The sequence below is a fragment of the Ichthyophthirius multifiliis genome (assembly GCF_000220395.1).
Source record: "Ichthyophthirius multifiliis unplaced genomic scaffold scaff_1120509250387, whole genome shotgun sequence".
Classification (NCBI taxonomy): Eukaryota; Ciliophora; class Oligohymenophorea; order Hymenostomatida; genus Ichthyophthirius; species Ichthyophthirius multifiliis.
In genome coordinates this window covers 1-24,338 of record NW_004086786.1, presented here as the reverse complement: position 1 = coordinate 24,338, position 24,338 = coordinate 1, and the positions used below count along the sequence as shown (strand labels likewise).

General features: G+C 17.1%; 4 protein-coding genes and 1 non-coding gene across 5 annotated transcripts, besides 54 other annotated features; 2 read left to right on the top strand and 3 right to left on the bottom strand. All coding sequences in view use genetic code 6, as the record gives it.

The window, feature by feature from the left end:
• Positions 1-350: 350 nt before the first annotated feature.
• On the bottom strand, positions 351-3,034 carry IMG5_070950 (protein kinase domain protein; the record flags this gene model as incomplete). The annotated part of the gene is made up of 2 exons (XM_004036706.1): positions 351-367; positions 2,239-3,034. The coding sequence occupies 2 exons, from the start codon at positions 3,032-3,034 to the stop codon at positions 351-353; spliced, it is 813 nt and encodes a 270-aa protein (XP_004036754.1).
• Positions 1,399-1,676: a microsatellite.
• Positions 3,035-3,342: 308 nt separating the features above from the next.
• Positions 3,343-3,398: a microsatellite.
• Positions 3,399-3,657: 259 nt separating this feature from the next.
• IMG5_070940 (hypothetical protein) lies at positions 3,658-4,143 on the bottom strand (the record flags this gene model as incomplete). Its single annotated transcript, XM_004036705.1, has 1 exon — positions 3,658-4,143. The coding sequence occupies one exon, from the start codon at positions 4,141-4,143 to the stop codon at positions 3,658-3,660; it is 486 nt and encodes a 161-aa protein (XP_004036753.1).
• A 22-nt stretch (positions 4,144-4,165) lies between these two features.
• Positions 4,166-4,308: a microsatellite.
• Positions 4,172-4,211: a microsatellite.
• Positions 4,182-4,268: a microsatellite.
• Positions 4,240-4,280: a microsatellite.
• Positions 4,309-4,396: 88 nt separating the features above from the next.
• Positions 4,397-4,450: a microsatellite.
• Positions 4,397-4,453: a microsatellite.
• Positions 4,454-4,479: 26 nt separating this feature from the next.
• Positions 4,480-4,520: a microsatellite.
• A 50-nt stretch (positions 4,521-4,570) lies between these two features.
• Positions 4,571-4,632: a microsatellite.
• Positions 4,578-4,642: a microsatellite.
• A 12-nt stretch (positions 4,643-4,654) lies between these two features.
• Positions 4,655-4,701: a microsatellite.
• Positions 4,659-4,716: a microsatellite.
• An 84-nt stretch (positions 4,717-4,800) lies between these two features.
• Positions 4,801-4,872, top strand: IMG5_070930. Its single transcript has one exon. It is a non-coding gene; the product is annotated as a tRNA-Gln (tRNA).
• A 244-nt stretch (positions 4,873-5,116) lies between these two features.
• Positions 5,117-5,153: a microsatellite.
• A 136-nt stretch (positions 5,154-5,289) lies between these two features.
• Positions 5,290-5,329: a microsatellite.
• Positions 5,296-5,339: a microsatellite.
• Positions 5,340-6,352: 1,013 nt separating this feature from the next.
• Positions 6,353-6,385: a microsatellite.
• An 84-nt stretch (positions 6,386-6,469) lies between these two features.
• IMG5_070920 (hypothetical protein) lies at positions 6,470-9,547 on the bottom strand (the record flags this gene model as incomplete). Its single annotated transcript, XM_004036704.1, has 9 exons — positions 6,470-6,594; positions 6,661-7,451; positions 7,507-8,133; positions 8,209-8,386; positions 8,482-8,723; positions 8,775-8,964; positions 9,012-9,236; positions 9,295-9,399; positions 9,443-9,547. 9 exons carry the CDS (start codon positions 9,545-9,547, stop codon positions 6,553-6,555), a joined length of 2,505 nt encoding a protein of 834 aa, XP_004036752.1. The 3' UTR covers positions 6,470-6,552.
• Positions 8,157-8,190: a microsatellite.
• Positions 8,393-8,477: a microsatellite.
• Positions 9,548-9,915: 368 nt separating the features above from the next.
• Positions 9,916-9,967: a microsatellite.
• A 70-nt stretch (positions 9,968-10,037) lies between these two features.
• Positions 10,038-13,012, top strand: IMG5_070910 (hypothetical protein; the record flags this gene model as incomplete). The annotated part of the gene is made up of 9 exons (XM_004036703.1): positions 10,038-10,089; positions 10,184-10,324; positions 10,391-10,449; positions 10,517-10,594; positions 10,663-11,437; positions 11,532-11,821; positions 11,923-12,227; positions 12,276-12,770; positions 12,820-13,012. The coding sequence occupies 9 exons, from the start codon at positions 10,038-10,040 to the stop codon at positions 13,010-13,012; spliced, it is 2,388 nt and encodes a 795-aa protein (XP_004036751.1).
• Positions 10,597-10,654: a microsatellite.
• Positions 10,598-10,653: a microsatellite.
• Positions 10,598-10,661: a microsatellite.
• Positions 10,599-10,653: a microsatellite.
• Positions 10,599-10,661: a microsatellite.
• Positions 12,890-12,960: a microsatellite.
• Positions 12,913-12,967: a microsatellite.
• A 92-nt stretch (positions 13,013-13,104) lies between the features above and the next one.
• Positions 13,105-13,147: a microsatellite.
• Positions 13,148-14,085: 938 nt separating this feature from the next.
• Positions 14,086-14,126: a microsatellite.
• A 4-nt stretch (positions 14,127-14,130) lies between these two features.
• Positions 14,131-14,176: a microsatellite.
• Positions 14,138-14,189: a microsatellite.
• Positions 14,190-14,819: 630 nt separating this feature from the next.
• Positions 14,820-14,883: a microsatellite.
• Positions 14,826-14,902: a microsatellite.
• A 528-nt stretch (positions 14,903-15,430) lies between these two features.
• Positions 15,431-15,488: a microsatellite.
• Positions 15,489-15,546: 58 nt separating this feature from the next.
• Positions 15,547-15,607: a microsatellite.
• Positions 15,556-15,607: a microsatellite.
• A 134-nt stretch (positions 15,608-15,741) lies between these two features.
• Positions 15,742-15,775: a microsatellite.
• Positions 15,776-15,885: 110 nt separating this feature from the next.
• Positions 15,886-15,954: a microsatellite.
• Positions 15,903-16,068: a microsatellite.
• Positions 16,028-16,116: a microsatellite.
• A 2,569-nt stretch (positions 16,117-18,685) lies between these two features.
• Positions 18,686-18,734: a microsatellite.
• A 173-nt stretch (positions 18,735-18,907) lies between these two features.
• Positions 18,908-18,951: a microsatellite.
• Positions 18,952-19,334: 383 nt separating this feature from the next.
• Positions 19,335-19,401: a microsatellite.
• Positions 19,338-19,413: a microsatellite.
• Positions 19,371-19,441: a microsatellite.
• Positions 19,391-19,461: a microsatellite.
• Positions 19,430-19,488: a microsatellite.
• Positions 19,437-19,477: a microsatellite.
• Positions 19,489-19,494: 6 nt separating the features above from the next.
• Positions 19,495-19,551: a microsatellite.
• An 884-nt stretch (positions 19,552-20,435) lies between these two features.
• Positions 20,436-20,501: a microsatellite.
• A 430-nt stretch (positions 20,502-20,931) lies between these two features.
• Positions 20,932-20,965: a microsatellite.
• A 346-nt stretch (positions 20,966-21,311) lies between these two features.
• Positions 21,312-21,363: a microsatellite.
• Positions 21,318-21,379: a microsatellite.
• A 2,870-nt stretch (positions 21,380-24,249) lies between these two features.
• Positions 24,250-24,291: a microsatellite.
• Between the last annotated feature and the right edge of the window lie 47 nt (positions 24,292-24,338).

Here is a 24,338-nt window from a genome sequence, read left to right as displayed (position 1 = left end):
ATATTTTTAAATAAACTTCTTCTATTTAATTATGATTTGGCTTTTAAAGCATAATAACTAAATAATTATATGTTTAGTTAAATTTTGTCATAAAACTAAAAAATTATTAATTAATTTATTAAAAAAAATTATGTAAATTAACAGAACTTATTTTTAGAATATCATATAAAACTAAAAAATTATTTAGAATTTCAAAAGAAGCCACATCATTTTTATTTGAGAAATTATTATATTTTAAGTTTAATTTATCATTCAAACTTAATATTATTACGTTTAAAAAATTTAGAATTATTTAAGATAATTCAAAATCATCAATATTTGAGTTTGTAAAGGCATTTTAAAATTTTATATCAGTCAAAACTTATTACTAAAATAAAAAATTAGAACTTAATTTATTATATTCGCTTTCTAAAAAAGACTTACATTCATTAAATAGAAGGAAAAACTAAGTTTATGTTTCTACAAATTTTCCGAAATTTAAAAATTAATCCCAATTTTATAAAAGTAGAATATTTTCTTTATTTTAGCACATTTTTTCATGTAAAAAGCTTAATTTAGAAAAGCAGTTTTTTAATAAAAGAAATTAGATTTTTTCAACTAAAAATTTTTGAGTAAAGCTTTTATCAAAATTTGAATTTGTTAATATTTTATATAGACTTATAAGAAATTTGAAATAATTTATAGTTGTTTGTAATATTTCAGTGTTTTCTCGATTTAAATTTTATGCTTTTTGATATTATTCTTAAGAATTTTTATATATTTTTATATTTCCATATTATTTCTAATAATCGATTTCAGATTTATAATAATCGCATTTATAATCTTGTTTTATTTCTTATTTATTTTCTGGTTTTTATTCCTATTTAAAATCGTTTTTATTATCTAATTAATATTCCTATTTGATTTCTTGTTTATATTCTTTCTTGTTATCTTATTTAAATTTGCTTATATTATTTTTTTGAATTGATTAAGGGGATAAACTTACATTTTTATATGAATTACTTAAATTTGAATTTCGGTTGTACTTTTTGTAATCTTTTACTTAATCAACTGTTGTTTTAAAAGGATTAAAATTATTTTTCTTTAAAATATTTGAATTTTATTGCTTTTACTTTTCATCCTAACTACTACTTGAAAATGCTATAGTAGCGAATTTATTAAATTTTTAAACTGTTGATTTGCTAGATTTTTTTTAGATAAAAGTTGTTTAATTTGTTTTTTTGGGGTGACTGATCTATTATTTCTGAATGATGAATTATTTAATAATTTGTTAGCTATATTTTATTATTTTCCTAAATCTATTTTAACTGTACGTATAATATTTCCTAATTGTTCTTATAAAAATTTTGCATTCTAATTATAATGTTCTTATTTTATTTTTAAATTTTGTTTAAATGCTTATTATTATTATTATTATTATTATTATTATTATTATTATTGTTAATATTATTATTATTATTATTGTTGTTGTTATTGTTGTTATTATTGTTGTTATTGTTGTTATTATTATTATTATAGTTATTATTATTGTTGTTGTTATTACTGTTGCTATATTTATTGTTATTATTGTTGCTATAATTATTGTTATTATTGTTGTTATTATATTTATTATTATTAGTATTATTATTATTATAACATTTACTATTATTACATTTACTATTATTATTATTATATTAATTCATATCTGTTTTACTTTTATTCGTTTTATTATTTATGATTATTTTCGAAACTGTTTTTTATCCTTTAATATCCTAAGTTTACCTTTAAGTTTTAAATTCTTAAAAAAATTTTCTATATTTTTATTCTTAACTATTATTATTTATTATGTTTTTATTATTATTATCTTATGAATATTTTATATTTAAAATTAAGTCTTTTTTTGGATTATAACTATTTATTTCTTAATTTGTTTTAATATAAGTTAATGGTGGTGTTGCAGGTGATTATTAATTACCAAAATTGATAATTTAATCATTTTGTTTTTTTTTGGAAAATCTTTACTTATTTTTATTTTATTTTTTTAGTCTAAAAATTATTATTTTTTTGTACTTTTTTAATTATCTGTACATATTTACGGCGAATTATCTTCAGTTTTATTGTAATATTTTTTTCTTTCTTTTTCTCCTTCTAATTCATATAATTATTAAGTCTGTTTATATGGACTTTCTAATAAAAATTTACTATTATTTTTTATATTTAATTTCTTTGTACTTTTTCTATTTTAGTTAAATAATTAACTCTTCATTATATCTTCCCAAGAAAATCTTTCATTTTCTTCAAATTATAAACATCCTTTTATAAATTCTTTCACGCTTTCATCTATTAAATCACCGTTTTGTCCATATTAAGGGAATAAAAGAGGCATTTAGAACATATTATTTACCAAATCAATAACTGAATTAGATGGCCAAGGTGTTTTGCCATAAATTAATTAATAGAAAATTATACCTAAACTCCAAATATCGCATTTATATGTATAATTTTATCTTTTTAAAATCTATGGGGACATATATAGGGGAGTTCCAACTAAAGATTTCATTAAAAAATCTTCATTTTCAATTTTTCTAGCAAAGCCGAAATCGGAAATTTTAAAAATGTTTCCATTTTCGCTTATTAATATATTAGCGGGTTTTAAATCTCTATGAATCACCCCATGCATAAACAAATGTTCTAATCCAAAAATTATATTTTCAATTATTTTCAGTGACTCCTTTTGGGAAATTTTATTCTTATTTTTTTTCATATATTCAATTAAATCACCTCCCTAGCATAATTCAGTTACTATATATGCGTTATTTTGAGTTTAATATACATCTATTAATCTCACTATGTTTTTATTATTAAGTTTCTGCATTATATAAATTTCTTGACTAATTAAACTCCAGGTATATTCATCTTTTATTTATTGTAAGTCGATTACTTTTATTGCAACATTTTCGCCTGTAAGTGTATTTTCGCCTAAATAAACAGTACTTGAGGCACCTTTTCCGACTATATGAAGTAATTTAAATTGATAATTATCTATTTTTTTCATATATAATATATATATATTTTTTTATTTTATTTTTTTTATGAATATTTAATTTTTTTTAATTATATAAATATATATATATTTTATGTTTGTTTATATTTTTTTTATTCAATATTTTAATGTATTTTCGTTTGATTTATTTTTTTATTAATTTTTTTGATTTTTATAGTTTTAATTTAATTTATTTTCTTTACTTGAATATTTTATTTATTTATTTTATAAATTTCGTTTTATTATGTAAAAAATAATAATTTATAGTCCATAAATATATTCAAATTAAAAATAAATTGAATATTATAAACCAATATATATTATTTATTAATTATAAAAGTTAATATTTTTTATATATTAATATAAATTAATATTTATATTCAAAATTTATAATTCCTGAAATAAGATTTTATTTAAAAAAAAAGTTTAATTAATAATTTTAAAATAATAATAATAATAAAGATAATCTTTAAAAATCATATATGTTTATAATAAATATTGAAAAAAATCATATTCATATACATAATTATATAAATAAACATATTAATTATATTTTAAAAAAAATCAAAAAAATATATAAAAAATATTAATTTCTTTTTATTTGCTAAAATAATATGTATGAAAAAAATTTGATTTCAGAAAGGACCTGAAAGTCCAATAGTGCAACAAGCTAATCTAGCACCAGCATGTCCTGTTGTTTTTGAATCTTCGAAATTTCCTTTTCCTAAATCATCTTAATCAGCATGTATAACAAAAGATCTTCCCAAAACAGAATTTAATCCATCTAATTTAATAAGTTTATCAACGATTTTAAAATGAGTAGTTTATCCATCTTCTAATGTTTCTACATTTCCCAAATCTCCTACGTGTCTTTCGGTATCTTGTGGTCCTCCGTGAGTGCTGTTAAAAGGATTAAAATGAGGTCCTGCTGTTTTACAGCCTTCTGTTAAATTTCCAAATTAATGAATGTGGAAACCGTGTAAACCTTTTTTCAAACCATTTATTGTAGCCGTTATAGTTGTATAATCTCCTTATTAAATAAGCTTAACTAAGCCGTTTACTCCTGAATTTCCATCTGGAGATAATATACATGTTGCGTAGAGAGGTAAATTATTTTACATTATTTTTTTATAATATTTAAAAATATATTTTTTATATTTATTATTTTTATATTGTATTATATTTATATAAATATTTATTATATATTTTTTTAATTTATTTATCATATATAAAAATTATTATATATAAAATTTATTATTATTTATTTTTTGTATATTATTTATATTTAAAATTTAATAAAATAATAATAATTTATTTTGTATAATTATTTATTTTAATCAAATCTTAATAAATAAATATAAAATTAAATTTAAAATATATTATTATATATTATATAATATATATTTATATATATTTATATATATATATTTAATAAACTTTATCCTTTACATTCTTAATATTTTTAATTATTTATTTTATTTATAAATATTATATTTTAAAAAAATTAAATTAATATTAATTATTTTATCATTATAATAGTTAAATTACATTATATAAAATAATTATTTTTTACTTTAATTATAAAAAAATATTTTTTTTTTACTCTTAATCAAAAAAAATTTATAATCAAAAATATTTTTATATATTAATTTTTATTTATATTAATTATATTTTTATATTATTTTTTATAATTTAATAAATATAAGTTGTTTATTTCCTTATTACTTTAGATAAACAATATAAATATTATTAATTCGTACAATAAATTCTAGCAATCTGGATGTATGGTGTAGTGGTTAGCACTGAGGATTCTGATTCCTTCGACCGGGGTTCGACTCCCCGTATATCCTATTTTTTTTAAATTAATAAACCTATATAGATATTTTTTATATAAATAATAAAGTTAACTAAGAAACTTTAAAAATATTTTTTTTTTAGTGAAATAATGTTTTATATAAGATTTTAAATTAATTATATTGAAATTGATACTAATTTAAAATTGATTCATTTTATAATATATATTTTTTTTTTTAATATAATTATATCTTTCTATTATTTTATATTAAAATAAAAATTATTAAATTATTTTATATATTAAAATATATATTTGTTTTAAAATATTATATTTTTTATTATTTGTAAATTTATTCTTCTTTTATTTTTATATTAAAAAATTTTTAATATCATTTAAATTATATGAAAATAAATATAATATAAATTAATTTTAAATATATTATATTTTTTATAAATAAATTAAAATATTTAGTTTAAAAATATTAAATAAAATTAAAGATATTAAATCAAAATATATATATTACTATTAATAAATTAATAATTAGTTATTGAATAAAAATTAAGAATAAAAACCTTATTTTTTTAAACAAAAAAATTTCATATACATTTATATTTAATTTTAAATTTGTAAAAATATAGTTAAAAATATACATACATAAAATTAAATTCCAAGAAAAAATAAATGAAACTAATATTAATTGATATTAATATATTTCTTATGAATAAACTAATATATGAAACAAAAAAATAGTTTTTTTTCAACAATATTTAAATAGTCGATAATTAAATATAATTAAACTAATAATCCTGTAATTTTAAAAAAATAAACTTAATAACATATTTATTAATTAAATATATTAGGAGTAATACTTAGAAATTTAAAACCTGAAAGTATATTATTTTCTTATAATAATTTAAAAACGATTTTCTTTGTACTTTCTTACTATATTTAATATCATTGTATAAATATTAGTAAAAAGATAGTAGATATTTTAAATTAGATATCCATTTAAATAATAAATGATCTATAATATTGAGAGTATTGCGATATTTGGAGTTTAGGGGTTACTTTTTATATTATTTTGTGAGAAAAGATTGAAGGATAAAATATTTTTAAAATTATATAAGGTATTTTTTGTAATGCAAAATAATTAAAAGTATTCTAAATATGTAAAAAAAAAAAAATTGATTTAAATATTTAAAATATATTTTCAGTTTTAAAAGCTTTTAATCATTTTTTAGTTTTTTAATTTAGAAAAAGAATTTAAAATAGAATTTTTTTTGTAAAAAACGATGTTTAATTTATTAATAATTTAATTATTATGTGAAAAGATTGAGTTGAGTTCTTGTTAATTTTTTTGCATTAACATTTAACATAGTAATGATCACAAAAAAGGGTGGATAATAAATACTAAGAGTAATATTGTTTTCTAAAAAAGAATTTACTTCTAACTGATAATAATTACAAAAACAATATTTTTAGTTATTATTTAATTAACAAGTAAAATAATTAAGGCTTAGTTTTAATAAACTTAATATTTTATTTTCTTTATTATTTATATTTTTTTAAAAAGTATATTATAAATAAACGTATTTTATATTATTAACTATATTAGAAAACATAAAATATTATTTTTTTTTATAAAAAAAAAAACTTTAGAAGCAATATGAAAAAAAAAACAATAATTTAATTAAAATATCCATAAATAATAATATTATATATATATATATATAAATCAAAATCCTAAAGTTAAAGTATCTAACATAGCTTATTTTTCCTATAAAATATATAAGTATACAAAAAAAAAAAAAGGATTATTATAAATATATATAAAATTATTTACTGCAATAATTAATTTCAACTAAGCAATTTCTTTTGCATAATTTTTAGCATTCTCAAGCATTTCTTCTTCCATAGCTTCAATTTTGGAAGTGGCTTTATGCAATTTAATTTCAAATTCTACTTTTTCATTTTCCCATTAATAATCTTACACTGTTTATGGATTTTTACTATGTAATTATCCTTATAAATCCGCTATAACTTTTTAGAGTTTAACTATTTCTTATTTATATATATCTAAGGAACTATTTTCTTAATTTTATGATGTATTATTTATTACATAGGCATTATTTTTTAATTATATTTATAAATTAATATTTTCTGTTTATAGTTTTTCTGCTTCTAGTTAATATTTTCGAGCATTTTGAGTATCTTTGAGTGTATTCTCAATTAATTTTTCTAGTTTTTCGATTACTTTTTCTTATTTTCTTATTGTTTCTTTAAGTAAACTTGTTTTAGATATTTCTTATTAATAAGAAGATATTTTTTTTAGAGCATCTTGCTATTTTTTTTATAAAATCTCGAATTCATACTCTATTTGGCGGGCATTTGATATATCTTTTTGTGTTTTTTTCAAGGCTTTTTCGAAATCTTCGTTTCTTATTCTTTCGTCTCTATATGCGGTGGCTAGTTTTACTATTTTTTGTCTTAATTATTCCATGCTCATGGTTGAAATTTCCTTTTAGATTATACTTTAGACTTCTATTTATTCATCATGGTTTAATTTTTTCCTTAATATAGCATTTTCGCTTTATAATAATTTTATCTATCGACGTAATTCTACTATTTCGACTCCTATTTTATTGTTTATTTTGTTATATAATAATATTGTTATTTTTAATAGTTTTACCAGTAATTTTTAAAGATTCAGATTTATCGTCAAGATCTTTAATCATTCTGTGTACAATTTCTTATTTTTGGGCTAGTTCTTTGGCTAGTATTCCCCATTTTTCGTTATTTCCAATATTTTAGGGTACATTTACACCTAAATAACCAGCTAAAGTATCCATTGGATTTTTCGGGTTTTCGCCTTATTATTCTTCTAGTTATTTAAGTCCTTCGGCTTATAGTATTTTTTTTTAATCTTCTTATGTAAAACAGGCAAGTTCTAACATACATTTAGTAGTGGAAAATACAGGGTATAGTTTAGTGTCTTTTTTCCACAATAAAGGTACAAAAGCAGCCCTTTTTTCTTTTGCAAACATTAATTTTTTTAATGTATCGTCTTATTCTAAACTCATTCCAGCAATTCCGTTTGGCATTTAATGTGGACATGCGATTGAGTCGTCTTTTCCTGCGAGGAAAAAAAGGATTTGTTTAGATAAATAACTTCTTGGAAGTGTAAAATATGCAACTGCTTTATAAGTTTTGTGTATTTAAAATGGAGGGATTTTTAATATGGAAGATATAAAACAGGCATTTAATTCTAATTAATTTTCCATAATTTTCTATGCAATGTTTTATGGACTGTCTAAGTCTATATGAATAAAAGACAAACTATTTTTTTTTTTTTTTTTTTTTTTTTTTTTTTTTTACGATTAAGGATTATAACCATTTAATGTCATAACTATAAACATTCGGTTTGTATATGGAAGTGGATCAAAATGGACATTATGGATAATTACATCTACTAAACCGTCTACAAAAGATTCTTAGTTTGGAACTTCTAAAGTTAATGATATATAGTATTTTGATTTTGATTCATATTCTACATTTTGGCTTTAAAATTCCTGTAAATATATATATATATATATATATATATATATATATATATATATATATATATATATATATATATATATATATATATATATATATATAATACTAAATTTATTGGGATAAATGGTCTTAAATATTATATAGGGATATATATTGTGTCTAAAGGTTGAGAAATATATTGGTCTCTGAAGCATATGTATATGAATCCTTCTTAGCGTGTTATATCTTCAGGATTTGAAAGTAAAAATTATGAATTCCATATTGGATGTCTATTATTTTCGACTATATTTGTCAAAAAAAGTTATTGCATGTTAGGCTATTGGTTATTATATAATGTATATCCAACCTCTATTGAAAATAAAAAAAATAAAAATAAATATATATATATATATCTAAAACCTGCAAAAGGAGATGGTAAGCCAGATGGATTTGCCCTATTTAAAGGTAAATCAACCCCACATCTAATATCGACTCTAACTCGCCATTAAAAATCAAAAAAAGGGTCAACTAAAGGCAATTCATGGAAAATATCTTCTTTGTCTAATGGTTTTATATCATCTTAATTAGTTATTGGTATAACTTATTCCGCCTTTTTATTAATTTAATTATAATAATTTTTTTTTTTTTTTAGATTACGACTAATTTTATATTGACAATAAATCGACCTACTGTAACTTCTTTATCACCTGAAATTCTTTAAAACTTTAAACTTTAGCGGATTCCGATTCCACTAAAATCCATTAAAGCAGGAATCGAAGAACCTAATTCTAATTTACATTCTCCTAATAATCTTGCTTAACCTTTTGAATGCAATTCCTATATGTTATTTTCACCTCTATCTAATACAACAAAAGCTGCAAACTATTTTTTTAATTTTGGATTTATTTTTATTATTTCTATTTATTTAATTTATTATTACATGTATTTTTTCACTTATATCTATTCTTTATTATTATAATGGTATTACAAATGTGCTTGCTGTAAATACTGGATTTGCTACACATGCACTAATATCGGTTCTACGCTATTTTTATTTGATTTTTTTAGTTTATATTTATTTTTGTTACTTTCTCGCCTTCACTTTCCATTTAACATGTAATAAAATAGTGATAATCTCTTTAAAATTCAACATTGCTTATTGATATTAATAATGAAGCTTTTTAATCGTTCATTTTTTTTTTTTTTTTGATTTTTTTTTTTTAATCAAAATTTAAATCTTTTAATTATTATTAAAAATAAATTATGAATAATAATCTAATTTTTTTTTTAAAAAAAAATATATAAATATTTGTGTTTATATGTTTCTTTTTTTAATGATATATACTATCTTTTATTATTTTAATTAACGAAATTAATTATTTAAAATGACTATTTTATTTTAATATTTTTTAAAAAAATATTTATTTAAATAAGACATCTCTATTCGTTATTTTTTATTCATTTATAACATTAAATTCTTTTAAGTTTAACAATAATAATCATTACTTCAATAATTAACTAAAAAAAACTAAGTTAATTAATTAATTGAAAATAAAAATAAATTTTTAAGTTATATAATCAATTTTATTTTATAAAATTATAATCAATTTTATAAAATAAAATTATTTAAATTTTATTTACCAATATAGAAATCAATAAAAAAAAATATTTTTATATATATTAATGAATTAAATATAAATTTAAAAACCATAAAATAATTTAGTAAATAAGGCAAGTAAAATATTTTTATAAAAAATAAATTAATTATATGTATTTATGATAATATATATTCAATCATTTATCTATATATACTATTTTTAAATAATAAGGTTTTCATTCTTTTAATAATGATGAAGAAAAATAAAATAAATAATCTCCTATTTTACTTTAAAAATTTGAATCTGCTTCACTTTAATCTTATAATTCTAAAAAAAATAGAAAAAAAAAGCACTCATAGTAACATAATCATGGTATAAAAAAATTATTTTAAAAATAAAAAAATTAATGTTTTTTTTTTTTTATTATTTATTATTAAGATGATAACTATGACTATCTTAAAATACCTCCAAATTGGGATTTAGCTAAATTACATGCTGTAAATAATTTTTTTAATTAATTATAACTTATTAAACTTAAATTATATATTTTTTTTTTTAATATAGAAATCTAGAGAAACAAAACCTGAAATTGGCGATGAAAACTAAATTCAAGATATTTGTTAATGTTGTGGTTATGAAATAGTAAAAAAAAAATAAAAAAAATAAAAAAAATAAAAAAAAATAAAAAAAAATAAAAAAAAATTAAAAAGAATCGAAAACCAATAAACCTTTGGGTAAATTTAATAGATATAGGCTTTTTAGGACCAGGATTTCCTTTATTTTATAATTATTTAAAGAACTGTGTAGTTATGTTGACCTTTTTATTCTTAATATAAGGAATTCCAAATATAATAATACATAGCTAGGGTACTTTTTGTCATTCATCTTCTTTAAAAGCCTTTAAGCATTCAGAACAATAAAAAGAACATCCGAAAAAGAAATTTATAGAATATTGTGTTGAAAATAGTGTGGTGAAATATTCTTTAGCTAATATAATAAATTAGTAAGGTCATGAAAGCTTTGCAATATGGTCTTTATTGGCTATGATTGTGTAACTTATATTAACTGTTTATTTCCGAAAATAACAAAAAGATATGGATAATGTTGTCGATGAAGAAAATGTTACTCCGGCAGATTATTCAGTTTTTGTGGCAAATATCCCTAAAGATCTCCCTAATACAAAGAAGGAAATATAGAAAATTTTCGAAGAAGAATCAGTATAGGGAAAAAAAGTTTAGGTTACTAAAGTAGTTTTAGTTTATGATATTAAGGAAATTTTATTACTCGAAGAAGAAATAGATGAAAAGATTAAAGATAAATAAAATATTTTGAATGATAATTTTGATCTGAAAAACCCTAAAGTGCTTGAAATTGATGTTGAAATACATTATTTGCACTCTTAATTACATAATTTATAACATAATATAGAAAATGATTCAAATAAATTTACTGGATAGGCTATTATTTGTTTTTAAACTGAATAATGTAAATATATTATTATTATTATTTTTTAATAAAAAAAAATTAGAAAAAATTGATGTTTTATAAAATAATAAAACTAATTCTTTCAAAAAACTAGTTAATTATTTCAAAGGAGGTGCTTCGGAAAAATACTAAGATTCTTTATATGTAAAAGATCGTCATTTATATATATAATAAGCCCCAGAACCTGCTGAAATAGACTGGGAATATATTCATTCAACTACAAAAGAGAAAATAATAGCTAGAACAATTGCTAATTTAGCTACTTTACTTTTAACAATTTTTACTTTTAGTGTTATTGCTTTATTGTCGTATCTATAATCTTTAATGATAGATCATGCTTATGAGAAATTATTTGAACAACAACTACATAATAAGGATAAGAAAGTAAATGATGATAATATTATATATATAAAGTCTATATCATTTATTATTTCGTTATTTATTGTACTTTTTAATAAGTTTTTTTACCTTTTCTAATACATTAGATCGTTGATAGGGAAAAATGGTCTACTAAAACAAGCTTGAATATATCTTTTGCAATTAAACTTACTCTTTCATTATTTACTAATACTGCACTGATTACTTTTTTTGTAGAAATTATCTTTTTCAAGAATTATTATGGAATTGGAGGAGGAATGATTCTAGGAGAATATCTTGTATTTATTAATAATGCAATTATTCCAGGTTTGGCATGGATTATTGACCCTTGGAGTATAGCTAAAAATTATTAAAGAAATAAAGAATTAGCTAAAGGTGATAAATCTACTCTTACTTAAAAATAAGCTAATATGTAATAATGAATTTATATATGTAAATATTAATATATTTTATTTTTAAGACTTATGGAACATCCAGATTATGCTATGGGAAAAAGATATGCTGATGTAATGAAAACTATGTGGTTTACCTTCTTTTATTCACCTGCTATTCCTATGGCAACTTTATGGTCTATTTTAGGAATTATTATTTATTATTTTGCGGATAAATATAATCTTATTTATAGAAGAACTGTTAAAGAAAATATTGGAAAGGGACTAACATTTGAAATGATTGAAATGATTGAATACTGCATTCTATTACATTGTGTATTTTAAAATATATTATTTAAATTAATTATATCTTTTATTTTTATATAATTTTTTAAAAAAAGTTTGGAAATTTTTTTTTTAAATATTAATTATTTTAATACTTTGACATTCATAATATCATTATGTTTATTGTTGCTTTAATTGTTTTAATGTTACCTATGCAAGATTTTAATGATTTCATATTTAAAAATCAAGGTGAATAGGAAATTAATAATTATGATGATGTTTAAATGTTTTTTGATACGGTATACTATTATTAATATATTAATTTAAAAATTTTAAAAATGTATAAAGGACTATGATAGAGAAAATCCTGTTACAAAATAAAAAGCCTTAAAAAAAGTATTAACATAAAGAAGTATTAATATATATAAAAATATATATAAATATATATATAATTATATATATATATATATTATATTTATATTTATATATTTATTTACTTATTTAAATTTTTAATATTAGCTACTACTAAATTAGAATTTGAATAATAAAATATATAGAAATAAATATGATTTTTTTTTTATAATAAATATTTTTATAGATATATTTTTTCTATTTATATTAAATTAAACTTATTAAATATATCTTATTTTTTTAATAAAAATATATATATTTTTTTTTATTATTTAAATAAATATAAATTTATATATTTAAATTTTTTTTATTTATTTTTTTTAAATAATTAAACTATTTTATCATTTTTTTATAAAATAATAATTTTACACGTAAATAAAATAAATTTTAAAATAAAATCTTTTTAAAATTAATTTATTTATAATTAAAAATATAAAAATATAAACAATATATTATAAAATGTGGGGTATAAATAATTTTATCCAAAAAGGTATAGGTTCTAAATCAAAAGAACCTGTATTCTAATAAATAGATTAATAATAATAATAATAATAGCTTCCTGAATAAATTCGTTTAATAAAATAATATAACGAAGATTTACAAAAATTAATATAATAAAATGAAAAAGATTAAAAACAATAGAAATCAAATGAAGCCATTAGAAACATTTTGAAAGAAAATACAAGCAGTTTTGTATAAAAAATAAAAGAGAAAATTATTTAGAAAATTTATGAGAGATTAAATGATTTAATTAATGAAAATCTTAATTCTTCCTTTGAAAATATTTCTGAAAAAGATAAAGAAGAAATAAGAAGCTTTTTAAATATATAATTAGTAAATGATGAGGTTTTTAATATAAATGAAGAGTTTAATTATTAGGTTATTCTATAAAAACTCATTTAATAATAAGATTTTGAAGAAATTAAATTGAAAATGGAAATCGAATAAAATACTAATATTTAGTTAAAAGGATTTATTGATTTATATATTGAAAAGGAAAGAAACGAACTTAAAAACTCAAAGGAAAAATTAGAGAAAGAAAATTCTAAATTAAATGAGAATATTTTGCATTAGGAATAGACTTTAATCAATAAAAATAGTGAATTATAGAAATACATTGAAGAAAATAACCAACTTATGGAAAAAATGAACAGTTTTAAAGGGAAATTATTAGAATTTTAATCTAAAATAATTGAATAATAGAAAGTTTATGAGAAAAATAAAGATTTAGTGTAAAAAATAAATGAATTAGAGGAAAAAATTAAGGTTTTAGATGAAAAGAATAAGGTTTTAGGTTTAAAAAATAATGAAGTTATTGAAAAAAACAGTGTTTTTGAAAAATTAATTTAATAAAATAAGAAATATATTGAAGAGTTGGAAGAATAAAATAAAGATAATTTTAATAAAATTTAAGGGTGGAAAGAGTAAAATTTTGATTAAAAAATGAGGGATTTTTTAGAAATAAAAAAAGAAAAAGAAGAGATTATTTTAAGACTGGAAAAAAAAAGTGAAAATTTTAAAGATTAATTGAATGTTTTGGAAAAAAAAAAAAATAATTCGAAAAAGAATTGGACGAAAAGAATTAAGAAATTCAAATATTGAAAGGTTAGGTATTAAAAAATGATGATAGGGTAATATTTGAAGAAGAAAAAAAGAATATTTTAAAAGAATTAGAATAAAAGGAAGCTCTTTTGAGAGAAATGGAAGGAAATTTCAATGAAAAAGTTAGATTAATAGAATAAAATATGGATTAGAAGAAAATACTGATAAGTAAATAATATGAAGAGGAAAAGGTGAAAGTTTTTAACTAGTTTTAGGAAGAAATAAGTAAAAAAAATGAAGATATACTTATTTTGGAGAAATAGGTTTTGGAATTAAATTAGAAAATTTAAGATGAAATAAATATTTAAATAAATTTGAAATTATTATTGGAAGAAAAAAATAAAATATAGGAAAAATTAAATTCAGAAAAATTAAAAATATAAGAAAATTTTAATATAGAAATATAAAAATTATAAGATGAAAAATAATTGCTTTTTAATGAAAAAACTATAGTTTTAGAATAAAAAGAAAACATATTGAATAAATATAATGAATTAAGTAGTTAAAATTTATAAGTTTAAAATGATTATTAATAGGTATTGGAGAAAAGTTAAAGGTTTTAGAATGAAAATTAGTTGCTTTTAGATTAAATTAAAGATTAGGAATATAAAATTAATTAATATTAAGTAAATAATAATAATTTATAATTAAATAATCATAATAATAATCAAAATAAATAAGATTATTTAAATGAAGAAAAAATATAAAAATTAGAAAATTTATTAAAAAAAAAATTGAGGAAATATAAGATATTAAATAAGATAAAAATAAAGAAATAGATTAATTGAAAAATAATATTTAATTATTATAAGATGATATTTAAAAAAAATAAAATTTAATTAATTAAATATAGAAAAAAGAAAGTGAATAAAATGAACATATTCTTAATTTTAAAAAAGAAGAAAATAATAGACAATATGATTTTTAAGAAAGCAATATATTATAAAAATAATAATAATAAATTAAATAATTAAATAATGAATAAGAAAATATAAATTAAATAAATAAAGAACTTAAATTATAATTAAGTATTAAAGAATAAGACATGTAAAAATTAAATTAAATATAAATATAATAATAATAATAATAATAATAATAATAATATAATAATAATAATAAAATACAAGAATAAAATATTATATTAAATGAAGATTTATAAAATATAAACATAGAATTAAATAATTTAAATATAAAATATTTATAAATTCTCGAAGATAAATAAGAAAGCTAAAGAGAAAATTAAAATTTTTAAAATTAAATTGAAAAATATTAATTAGAAAAATAATAATTATAATAAGAGAATTAAAACTTAATTAAATAATTAGAATAGTTTATTTAAGAAAAATAATAAATAATATAATAAAATTAAAGTTTAGATAAAGAAAAACTAATTTAGAAAATTAAACATAATATTAAGAAATAAATTAATAATAAATATAATAATTAAAAGAACAAATTTAATAAATAAATGAATAAATACAATATAAAAATGAATAAATATAATCTAAAAACGACTAAATACAATAATAAGATCATTAAATAAAATAATAAAATGAATTAATATAATAATAAAGTTAATAAATAGATACTAAAATATAAGAAATTCAATAATAAAGTGAATAAATCTAATAACTGAAAGAACAAACAAGCTTATTATCATAGTAAGTAACAAACTTAAATGAAATAATATAATAATAAAATAGTACATTAAATGATTAAAAATCTATTTTAAATTAAGAAATAAAATCTTTAAATGAGAAGATAATAAAACTAAATGAAGAAAACGATAATTTATAAAAAAGCTATTTAAAAGAAGAAGAAAATGGTAATACTTAAAATAATTAAATTTAAGATTTAATATAAAATATGGAAAATTAAAAATAAGAAAATATAAGAAACATATAGATTTTAAAAGAAGAAATAGAAAAATAAAGAAAAGAAAATGAAAATAATAAAATTTAATATGAAGAATTATAAAAAATAAACAAGATGTTAACCGAAGGAAATAAAAGCGAATAAATAGAATAAGAAATAAAGGATTTTTATGAAAAATAAATAAAATAATAAAACGAGGAATAAAAAAACTTAAAAATTAAATAAAAGAAACACAAGAAAAATCTGAAACTTAATTAATTAAAACAAAGGAAGGATATATGAAAGTAATTGAATAATTAAGATAAAGTAATAAGACTTTACTAAATAAAGTAATTGAATAATATTAGATTTTAGCCTAAAATTTAGACAAGATTAACATTAATAATTAAATATAATTCCTAAATGAATAAATTGAAAAAAAAAGTAAAGAAATAATTAATGATTTTGCTAAATTTTTAAATGAAGTTAATTAAATTATTGTCTATTAATTCTAAAATAAAATTTCTTTTGTTAAAAATAATGAGAAAAATAAGTATGAAAAATTAGAGGAGGCTTATACCAAAAATAATGAGGATAATAAAATACTTTTAGATAAAAATAAAAATTTGGATTCTAAAATTAATGAAATTATTAATCAATAAAAAATAACAATTAAATAAAAAGAAGACAATATGTAAATTATACAATAAAAAGAATAAGAAATTAACATCTTAAATGAAAAAATAGCACTTTTTATCAAAAAAGGAGACTCTAATAAAATCAAAATTAATGAAATTTAATAAAAACTCGAAGAATATGAGAAAGAGAATGCTAATTATAAATAAATAAATAACTAATTATAGGAAAAAAACATCTAGTATTAAGCTTTAGGAGAGATATTAAAATAAAGGGACCTTTTAATAGAATAATAAGAAAAAAGTTTAGTTAATTTATAGTAAATTCATGAAGAATATCAAAAAAGAAACGATTAAATAGCTAAAAAATACGATACTGAGATCCGAAAATTAAGAAATGAATAATAAATTTGGAAAGAAAAAGAAAAGAGAATTCTAGTGTTTTAGAAAAAAATTAATTTTAGAAAAAGAAAAAGAATAGATTTTAAAGGAAATTTCTATTTGGAAAAATAAATTCGAAGAATGCGAAAATGAAAAAATCTCCATTAAAGCAGAAACTAATAATATTCTCAAAAAAATAAAAAATTAAACTTTAAAAAATGATAATTTAATCGATAAAAGAGTCATTTCGAATTTTCTTGTATAGTATTTTGATTAGAATACAAGCTTTTAAGTTAAATTGTAGATTTTAGATACTTTGAGTAGTGTTTTAGCTTTTAGTGAAGATGAGAAAGTCAAAATCGGATTATAAAAATAAAAATTAGGAGTACTTTAGGGCAATTAAATGGCTAGTAGTCCTGGATTGAGTAGTTAAAGGGAAGAATAAAGTAATAATAATGGAGGAAATGGGGGATTAGCAAGTAAATTTTTTAATTTTCTTATGTCAAAAGATGAAGATAATAATAATAATAAATGAATATTAATAATAATAATTATAAAATTGTATTATTTTAATATTTATGCTATGTATTATTTTTATAAAAAAAAATATATATATATATAATTTTTTTTAGTATATATATATATATATATAAATGTAAATTATTTTGAGAAAAAAATATTTAGTTTTATAATTTTTATCTTTTTAATTTTCTTTTGTTTTTTAATTAATATATAATCGTTATTATTAAGTATTATTATTATAGATATATGTATTAATTTTATTTTATTTTATTTTTAATGGCTTAGTGTTTTTTATAAGCTTTATTAATAATATTTTTTTTTTTTTTCTATTTTAAAAAATATTATTATATAGTTTTTAAATATAAAATTGTAAAAAAATATTAATTTAATTATTATTTCTTCTTTGTATACTTTTTATATATTAATAATTGTAAAAATTTAACAATACTTAGGATTCTTTATTTTTGTTTCAAAATATAAAAAATTAGATTGTTCTAGTTTATTTATTCATTTTTTTTATTTATAAAGTTTTCTTTGTATTTAATTTGTGATTTTTTAATATTTAAATATTCTAATATATTAAAAATAAGTACTCTTTTGGATATTTTTTAGAATTGTTTTTTTTTTTATTTATTTATTTAACAGTATTCTTCTGTTTAATTTATTTTTTTGAGAATAAATTGTATTTTATAATATTTTATAAAGATTATGTTTATTTTTTTTGTAATTTTATGGGGAAATTTTTGTTTCTTTTATTTTTAAATGAAATAAAATTATATGTTGCTTTAGTAATTTTTTTTATTTAAGAATAATAGAAATTATTTTATAAAAAATTAATAAAAAATATCTTAAAAAAAACTTTTATATGAAAAAGAAATTTACCTTTTTTAACAAAGAAATTCAATGATTAAATTAAAAAAAGATTGAATTATTATTATTAATTTATATATAATTATTTTTTTTATTATAACTAATAAAATATCAATTTATATTTAAAATTAAAAAAATATATTTTTTTAAAAATTTTTAAAATAAAGTGATTATATAAAAAAACATAAATGCTTATTAAATAAAAGGATTAAAATTTTATAAATAATGAAATCTAAATATAATAAGAATAAGATTATTTTATAAAAAAAAATAATACAAATATATAAATGGATAATGAAAATGATTAAATAAGTGATGATAATTATGAAGATAAAATAAAAAAAATTAAAAATAATATTAATGATATAAATGTTAAAAAAAGAAAGTCAATAATAAATATTAAAAATAATATTGATAGTAACATGATATAATAAAATAGTTAAAAATTAAGAACAAAGGCAAAAACCATATTTAGTAAAATAAGTATAGGAACATTTAAATAAAAATAAAAAAATACGTCTAACGTATTTAATTATATAAATCCAAAGGATAAATATAGGACATGGTTATTTTTTTTTAAAAAAAAATTAAATATAAAGATTATAAAAATATAAAAATATAAAAATATATAAATATATAAATATATAAATATATATATAATTATATATTAATAAATATTTATATTATATATATATTATTTAAATTTTTTATTATAATACTTATAATTTTTTCATATATATATGATTCCATTTTATTTTTTTAATTAAATTTTTTATTCATTGTAATTATATTTTATTATTATTGTTAAATTATAATTATTTTTTAAAAAACTTTAATATAAAATTTTTTCAAATTCTATATATTATAATTTAATCAAATCAACTATTTTCATTTTTTCTTTTTTTATTTATTGTTTAATTTTTTTAATTTTTTATGTTTCTTTTAATAGGAGAGATACTCATATTGATGCATTAGAATGTTTTATGCTTTTTTGTGAACATATGTTAGAAAATTAAACATTATAAGAATTATCAATAGGTTCAATATAATTTTGTGATTTTATAATAGGAGAATTATGTGAGACATTGAATTTATTACCTTCTTTAAAATATTTGGATTTATAAAATATGGAATTTGATTGCTTAAGTTGGCATTTTTTAAGTAAATATATTAGTAAGAGTAAAGTTTTATTGAATTTAAATTTATATAATAATTATATAAAAAATGAGTGCTTAAATGATTTTTTGAATATATTCAGGTATAATAAATATCTATAGGAAATAAATTTATCACATTGTTTAATTAATACATGCTCATTAAATATTTTGTTAGCTCTTTTAACTAAAAATGAAAATTTAAAATGTTTAAATTTATCTAAAGGAAGCTTAAATAAGGAAAATGCTGAAGGAATATCTTAGTTTTTAGAAGGTTGTAATTCTAGAATAGAATTATTAGATATATCTTATAATAAATTGGGGAAATAATTTTTTGATAGAGTAGATAATAGTTTAAGTTATAGAAGTCGATCATTTATAAAAAGTTTAAATTTAACTTGTAATAAAGTGGATTATTTATGTATTGAAAAATTGGTGAGTATTTTAAAAAAAATATAAGGCGTATGTAAACTTAATTTATCTAAAAATAAAATTACAACTGAAGATTTAGTAAAAATGAATGATTCAAATTTTTATAATTATAATAATAATAATAATAATAATAATAATAATAATAATAATAATAATAATAATAATAATAGTTCTTATATTTTTTTTTCAAAAAGAAGATTTCTTTTAGTGTAAGAAGAACTTAATTTATCTTAAAATATTATTGCGAATTCATTCCCAGAGAATTTTTTCCAGAATTTAAAAATCTTGAATTTATCACATAATATATTAACTTTGAATTCTGTTGAAATTATTGCCAGAACATTAAAATATGAAGAAACTAATTGGGAACATTTAGATATTTCTGGGAATAATATATAAAATAATGGCCTTGAAATATTAATTAATTATATAAAGGAAAATAATAAGTTAAAAGAATTTATTTGCGCAAATAATAATATTGAAAGTGAAGGTATTATTTCTATAATAATTAATTCTGAAAGGATTAATCTTACTAAAATTGATGTTTCTGGTAATATTTTTACTTTAAATAGTATTATCACGTATTTAAATTCTTTAAAAATATCTTCACTTTCTAATATCATACTTTCTAATTATAATAATTTTAAAAAATAAAATAATAATAATACTATTAACTAATCCAGAATTGCTTATGATTAAGTCTTTTAATTAGATTTAAGTTATTCTAGTTAATTAGCTCGTAAAATTTTTAAAGGATTTGAAAAGCATATGCCTAAAATTTGTGTTCTTAATTTATCAAATTGTTAAGATTTTACAGATAATGATATATAAAATTTATCTTTATATATTTAAAAATCTAATGTTTTACAAACAATTATTTTTTAAGGAGTTGTTATGAGTTTAAATATATTATATATATAAAAATAAAATAAAATAAAAAAATATATATTTATTAAAAAATAGGCATATTTATTTATGCATATTTATATATAATTATATAAATATATAAATATATAAATATATAAATATATAAATATATATATATATTCATTATTTATTTATTTATTTTTAACAATAGGGAAATATTCTATTGATTCATTAAAAATGCTTGCAAATGCTTTCTCATAAAATAGATGTTTGAAAGAAATTAATTTTTCTAAATGTAAACTTGGTAACAAATTTTTATTTTTTGGCAATTGCTTTGGAAATATTAGTTCATTAGAATTCTTAGATATTAGTTATAATAGTTTAAATGATAAAATTTCTTCTATTTTAGAAAATATAATATCTTAATGTTTTCATTTATAATCTATTAACTTATCTTATAATCCAGTAGGTTATAAATGCATAAAATCGATTATTAATGGTGTAAAAAATAATACTTCTTTAAAATTTCTAAATATGGCTAATATAGATATAAATGCAGGCGATTTGATTTATATTTCTTTACTTTTTAAATATTGTGGACATTTAAAGCACTTAAATATATCTAACAATAATGTTCTGGATGTAAATTTAATTACTATTAATAAACTAAGATTGAAGCCTGAGAATTTAATTTTTTAAAATAAAAGATTTAATGATTTATAAATGTAAAACTTAATAAAAATAATCTAAAATAATAAATTGACAAAAAGACTTTTTTTTAATAATTGTTTTATGACTTTTCTTTAAATATAAAAAGCATTCAAATATATACCCACAATGCATAATTTATAAAAACTTCTTATAAAAAAACTACCTATAAGCTCTGTATTATTAAACTTATTAATAAAAAATCTAAAATTAAACTCACATTAGATTAAAAAAATTTAATTTATAAATTTAGATATATAAATAGATTCTTTGTAAATTTTAAGTTAGTTTTAATAAAAAGTAGCTTTTTGAGAACTCTGGAGATTTCTTAAAATATATTAGATGAAAATAAATTAAAAATTCTCTTAAATGGGATATAAAAGTCTTCTTTGTAAAAAATAATACTTTGTAATGATAATATATGCACAATTGAATGTATAGAGATAATTGGAGATTTTTTTCCGGAATAGTCTTAAATAAAATAACTTAACTTAAGTTATAATTAAATTGATATTTATTTAATTAATAATTTAATGGAGAAACTATAAAAAGTACCCTCTTTTGAGTAATTAATTATTTATAATAATAATAAATATGATTTAAAGAATTCTATCGAAAATCAGTATTTTAATATAGAAAGTTTTTTTAATTTAAATAAATTAATTCTTTAAAATAACCTTTTAAATCCCCAAATATTAAAATCATTATTATAAATATTAAAATAAAAGTAAAATAATTTAAAGTATTTAGATTTATCAAATAATGTTTTAAAAGAAGAAGGCGCTTTATATATCTATTAATTTTTATAAAGTGATAATAATATATTGGAGACTTTAATTTTATAAAAATGCTGTTTTTAACCCCCGTCTTTTTCTTATATAGGAAGAGGCTTAAATTAATAAAACTCTAAATTAAAAATTGTAGATTTTTAAAATAATACTAATCTAGGAGATATAGCTATGGAGTATTTTTGTTAATAAATTTCTCAGTTTTTTTCAGTTAAATTACTTTTACTATCAGGAAATGGTATAAGTTAAAATGGGAATATTTTTTAAATAAACTTGTTAAAATTTAACCGTTACTTTCTATTGTTAATAATTGGAAATAAATGCAAGATGATTTAGCTATTTAACTCATTTCTAATTTAATTAATATTCATGAAGAAGATAAAATAATACCTCATTATTATACACTGGTCGATTTCTCTAATGGATAATTAACGGATAGATTTTGCTTTTTTTGACTGAAAATTTAGCTTTATTGAATAAATTGGAAGCTCTAAATTTGAAAAATAATCCTTATATTTAATAAATTGGAATGAAACATTTATATACAGTTATTTATGATTAAAGATATAACGATAGTTTGAATTTAATTGTATTAAATTTTACTCGAAATAATGAAGACGAAGAAGAAAAAGAAGATTTAAATCAAAGCAAATTATAATTAAGAAAGAAATTTTACTTTTTATAAATAAAATATTATTTATATAGAAGATTATAGTTTATTTATCATCAAATAATTTATTAATTTAAATATTAATTCGATTATTAGAATTTAGAAATGTTTAAATTATTAAAATTTTAAAATTGGATTATTTTCGGACTATTGTTAGTCTTTTTGATTTTAATTTTTTAGATTTTCATTAGTTTTATAATTCTGGATTTTACAATTGAAAGAATAGTGAATATAGGAATTTCTTCTTTTTTTTTAATTATTGAATTTGCCATTTATGTGTTTTATTTAATAAAAAAGAGCTATAATGAATGTAATTTATAATCAAAAATAATCTTTATTTAGTTTTTTAGAAATCTAGTGTTTAATTTTAAATTTTATGATATTTTCATTATTTTTAGAGGCTATACTATTAAAACTGAATTATTTTTGACTTATAATGCCGTCTTTGAGTATTATAAATAAAATTTGGGTTCTTTGTATTATTTCCATACAATTTTTTTAATAATAAAAATTATTAATTTCGTATATTTTCTTCTTTAACCTTTTCTTGATCTCTTTATTAAAAAAAATAAAAATTTTTATTCAAAAGACAAATAATTTCTTGATATATTGGAAAGAATTTCAATGGTTTTGGGTATGAGTATGACAGAACATATTTTTTCTCTTTTTAATCCAGGAAGTTTTCATGTTTTTACTTATTAGAAAATAAAATAGTAAAAAAAGTTTTAAACAATCTCATTTTCGAATAAAAAACTTTACGAAATCTCTTATTTAATTTTTGGGATTTTACCTATGCTTATTTTGAATTATTTCGTTGCTATAGATTACGAATAACTAGGAAATAAAAGCTCTTAAATAATTATTAGAGCAAATTTTTTATAAAGTATATATATATATATATATATATATATATGTTATATATATATGTATTTATTTTTAATTTTAATTAGTCTTACTTTCCTTTTTAATTCTC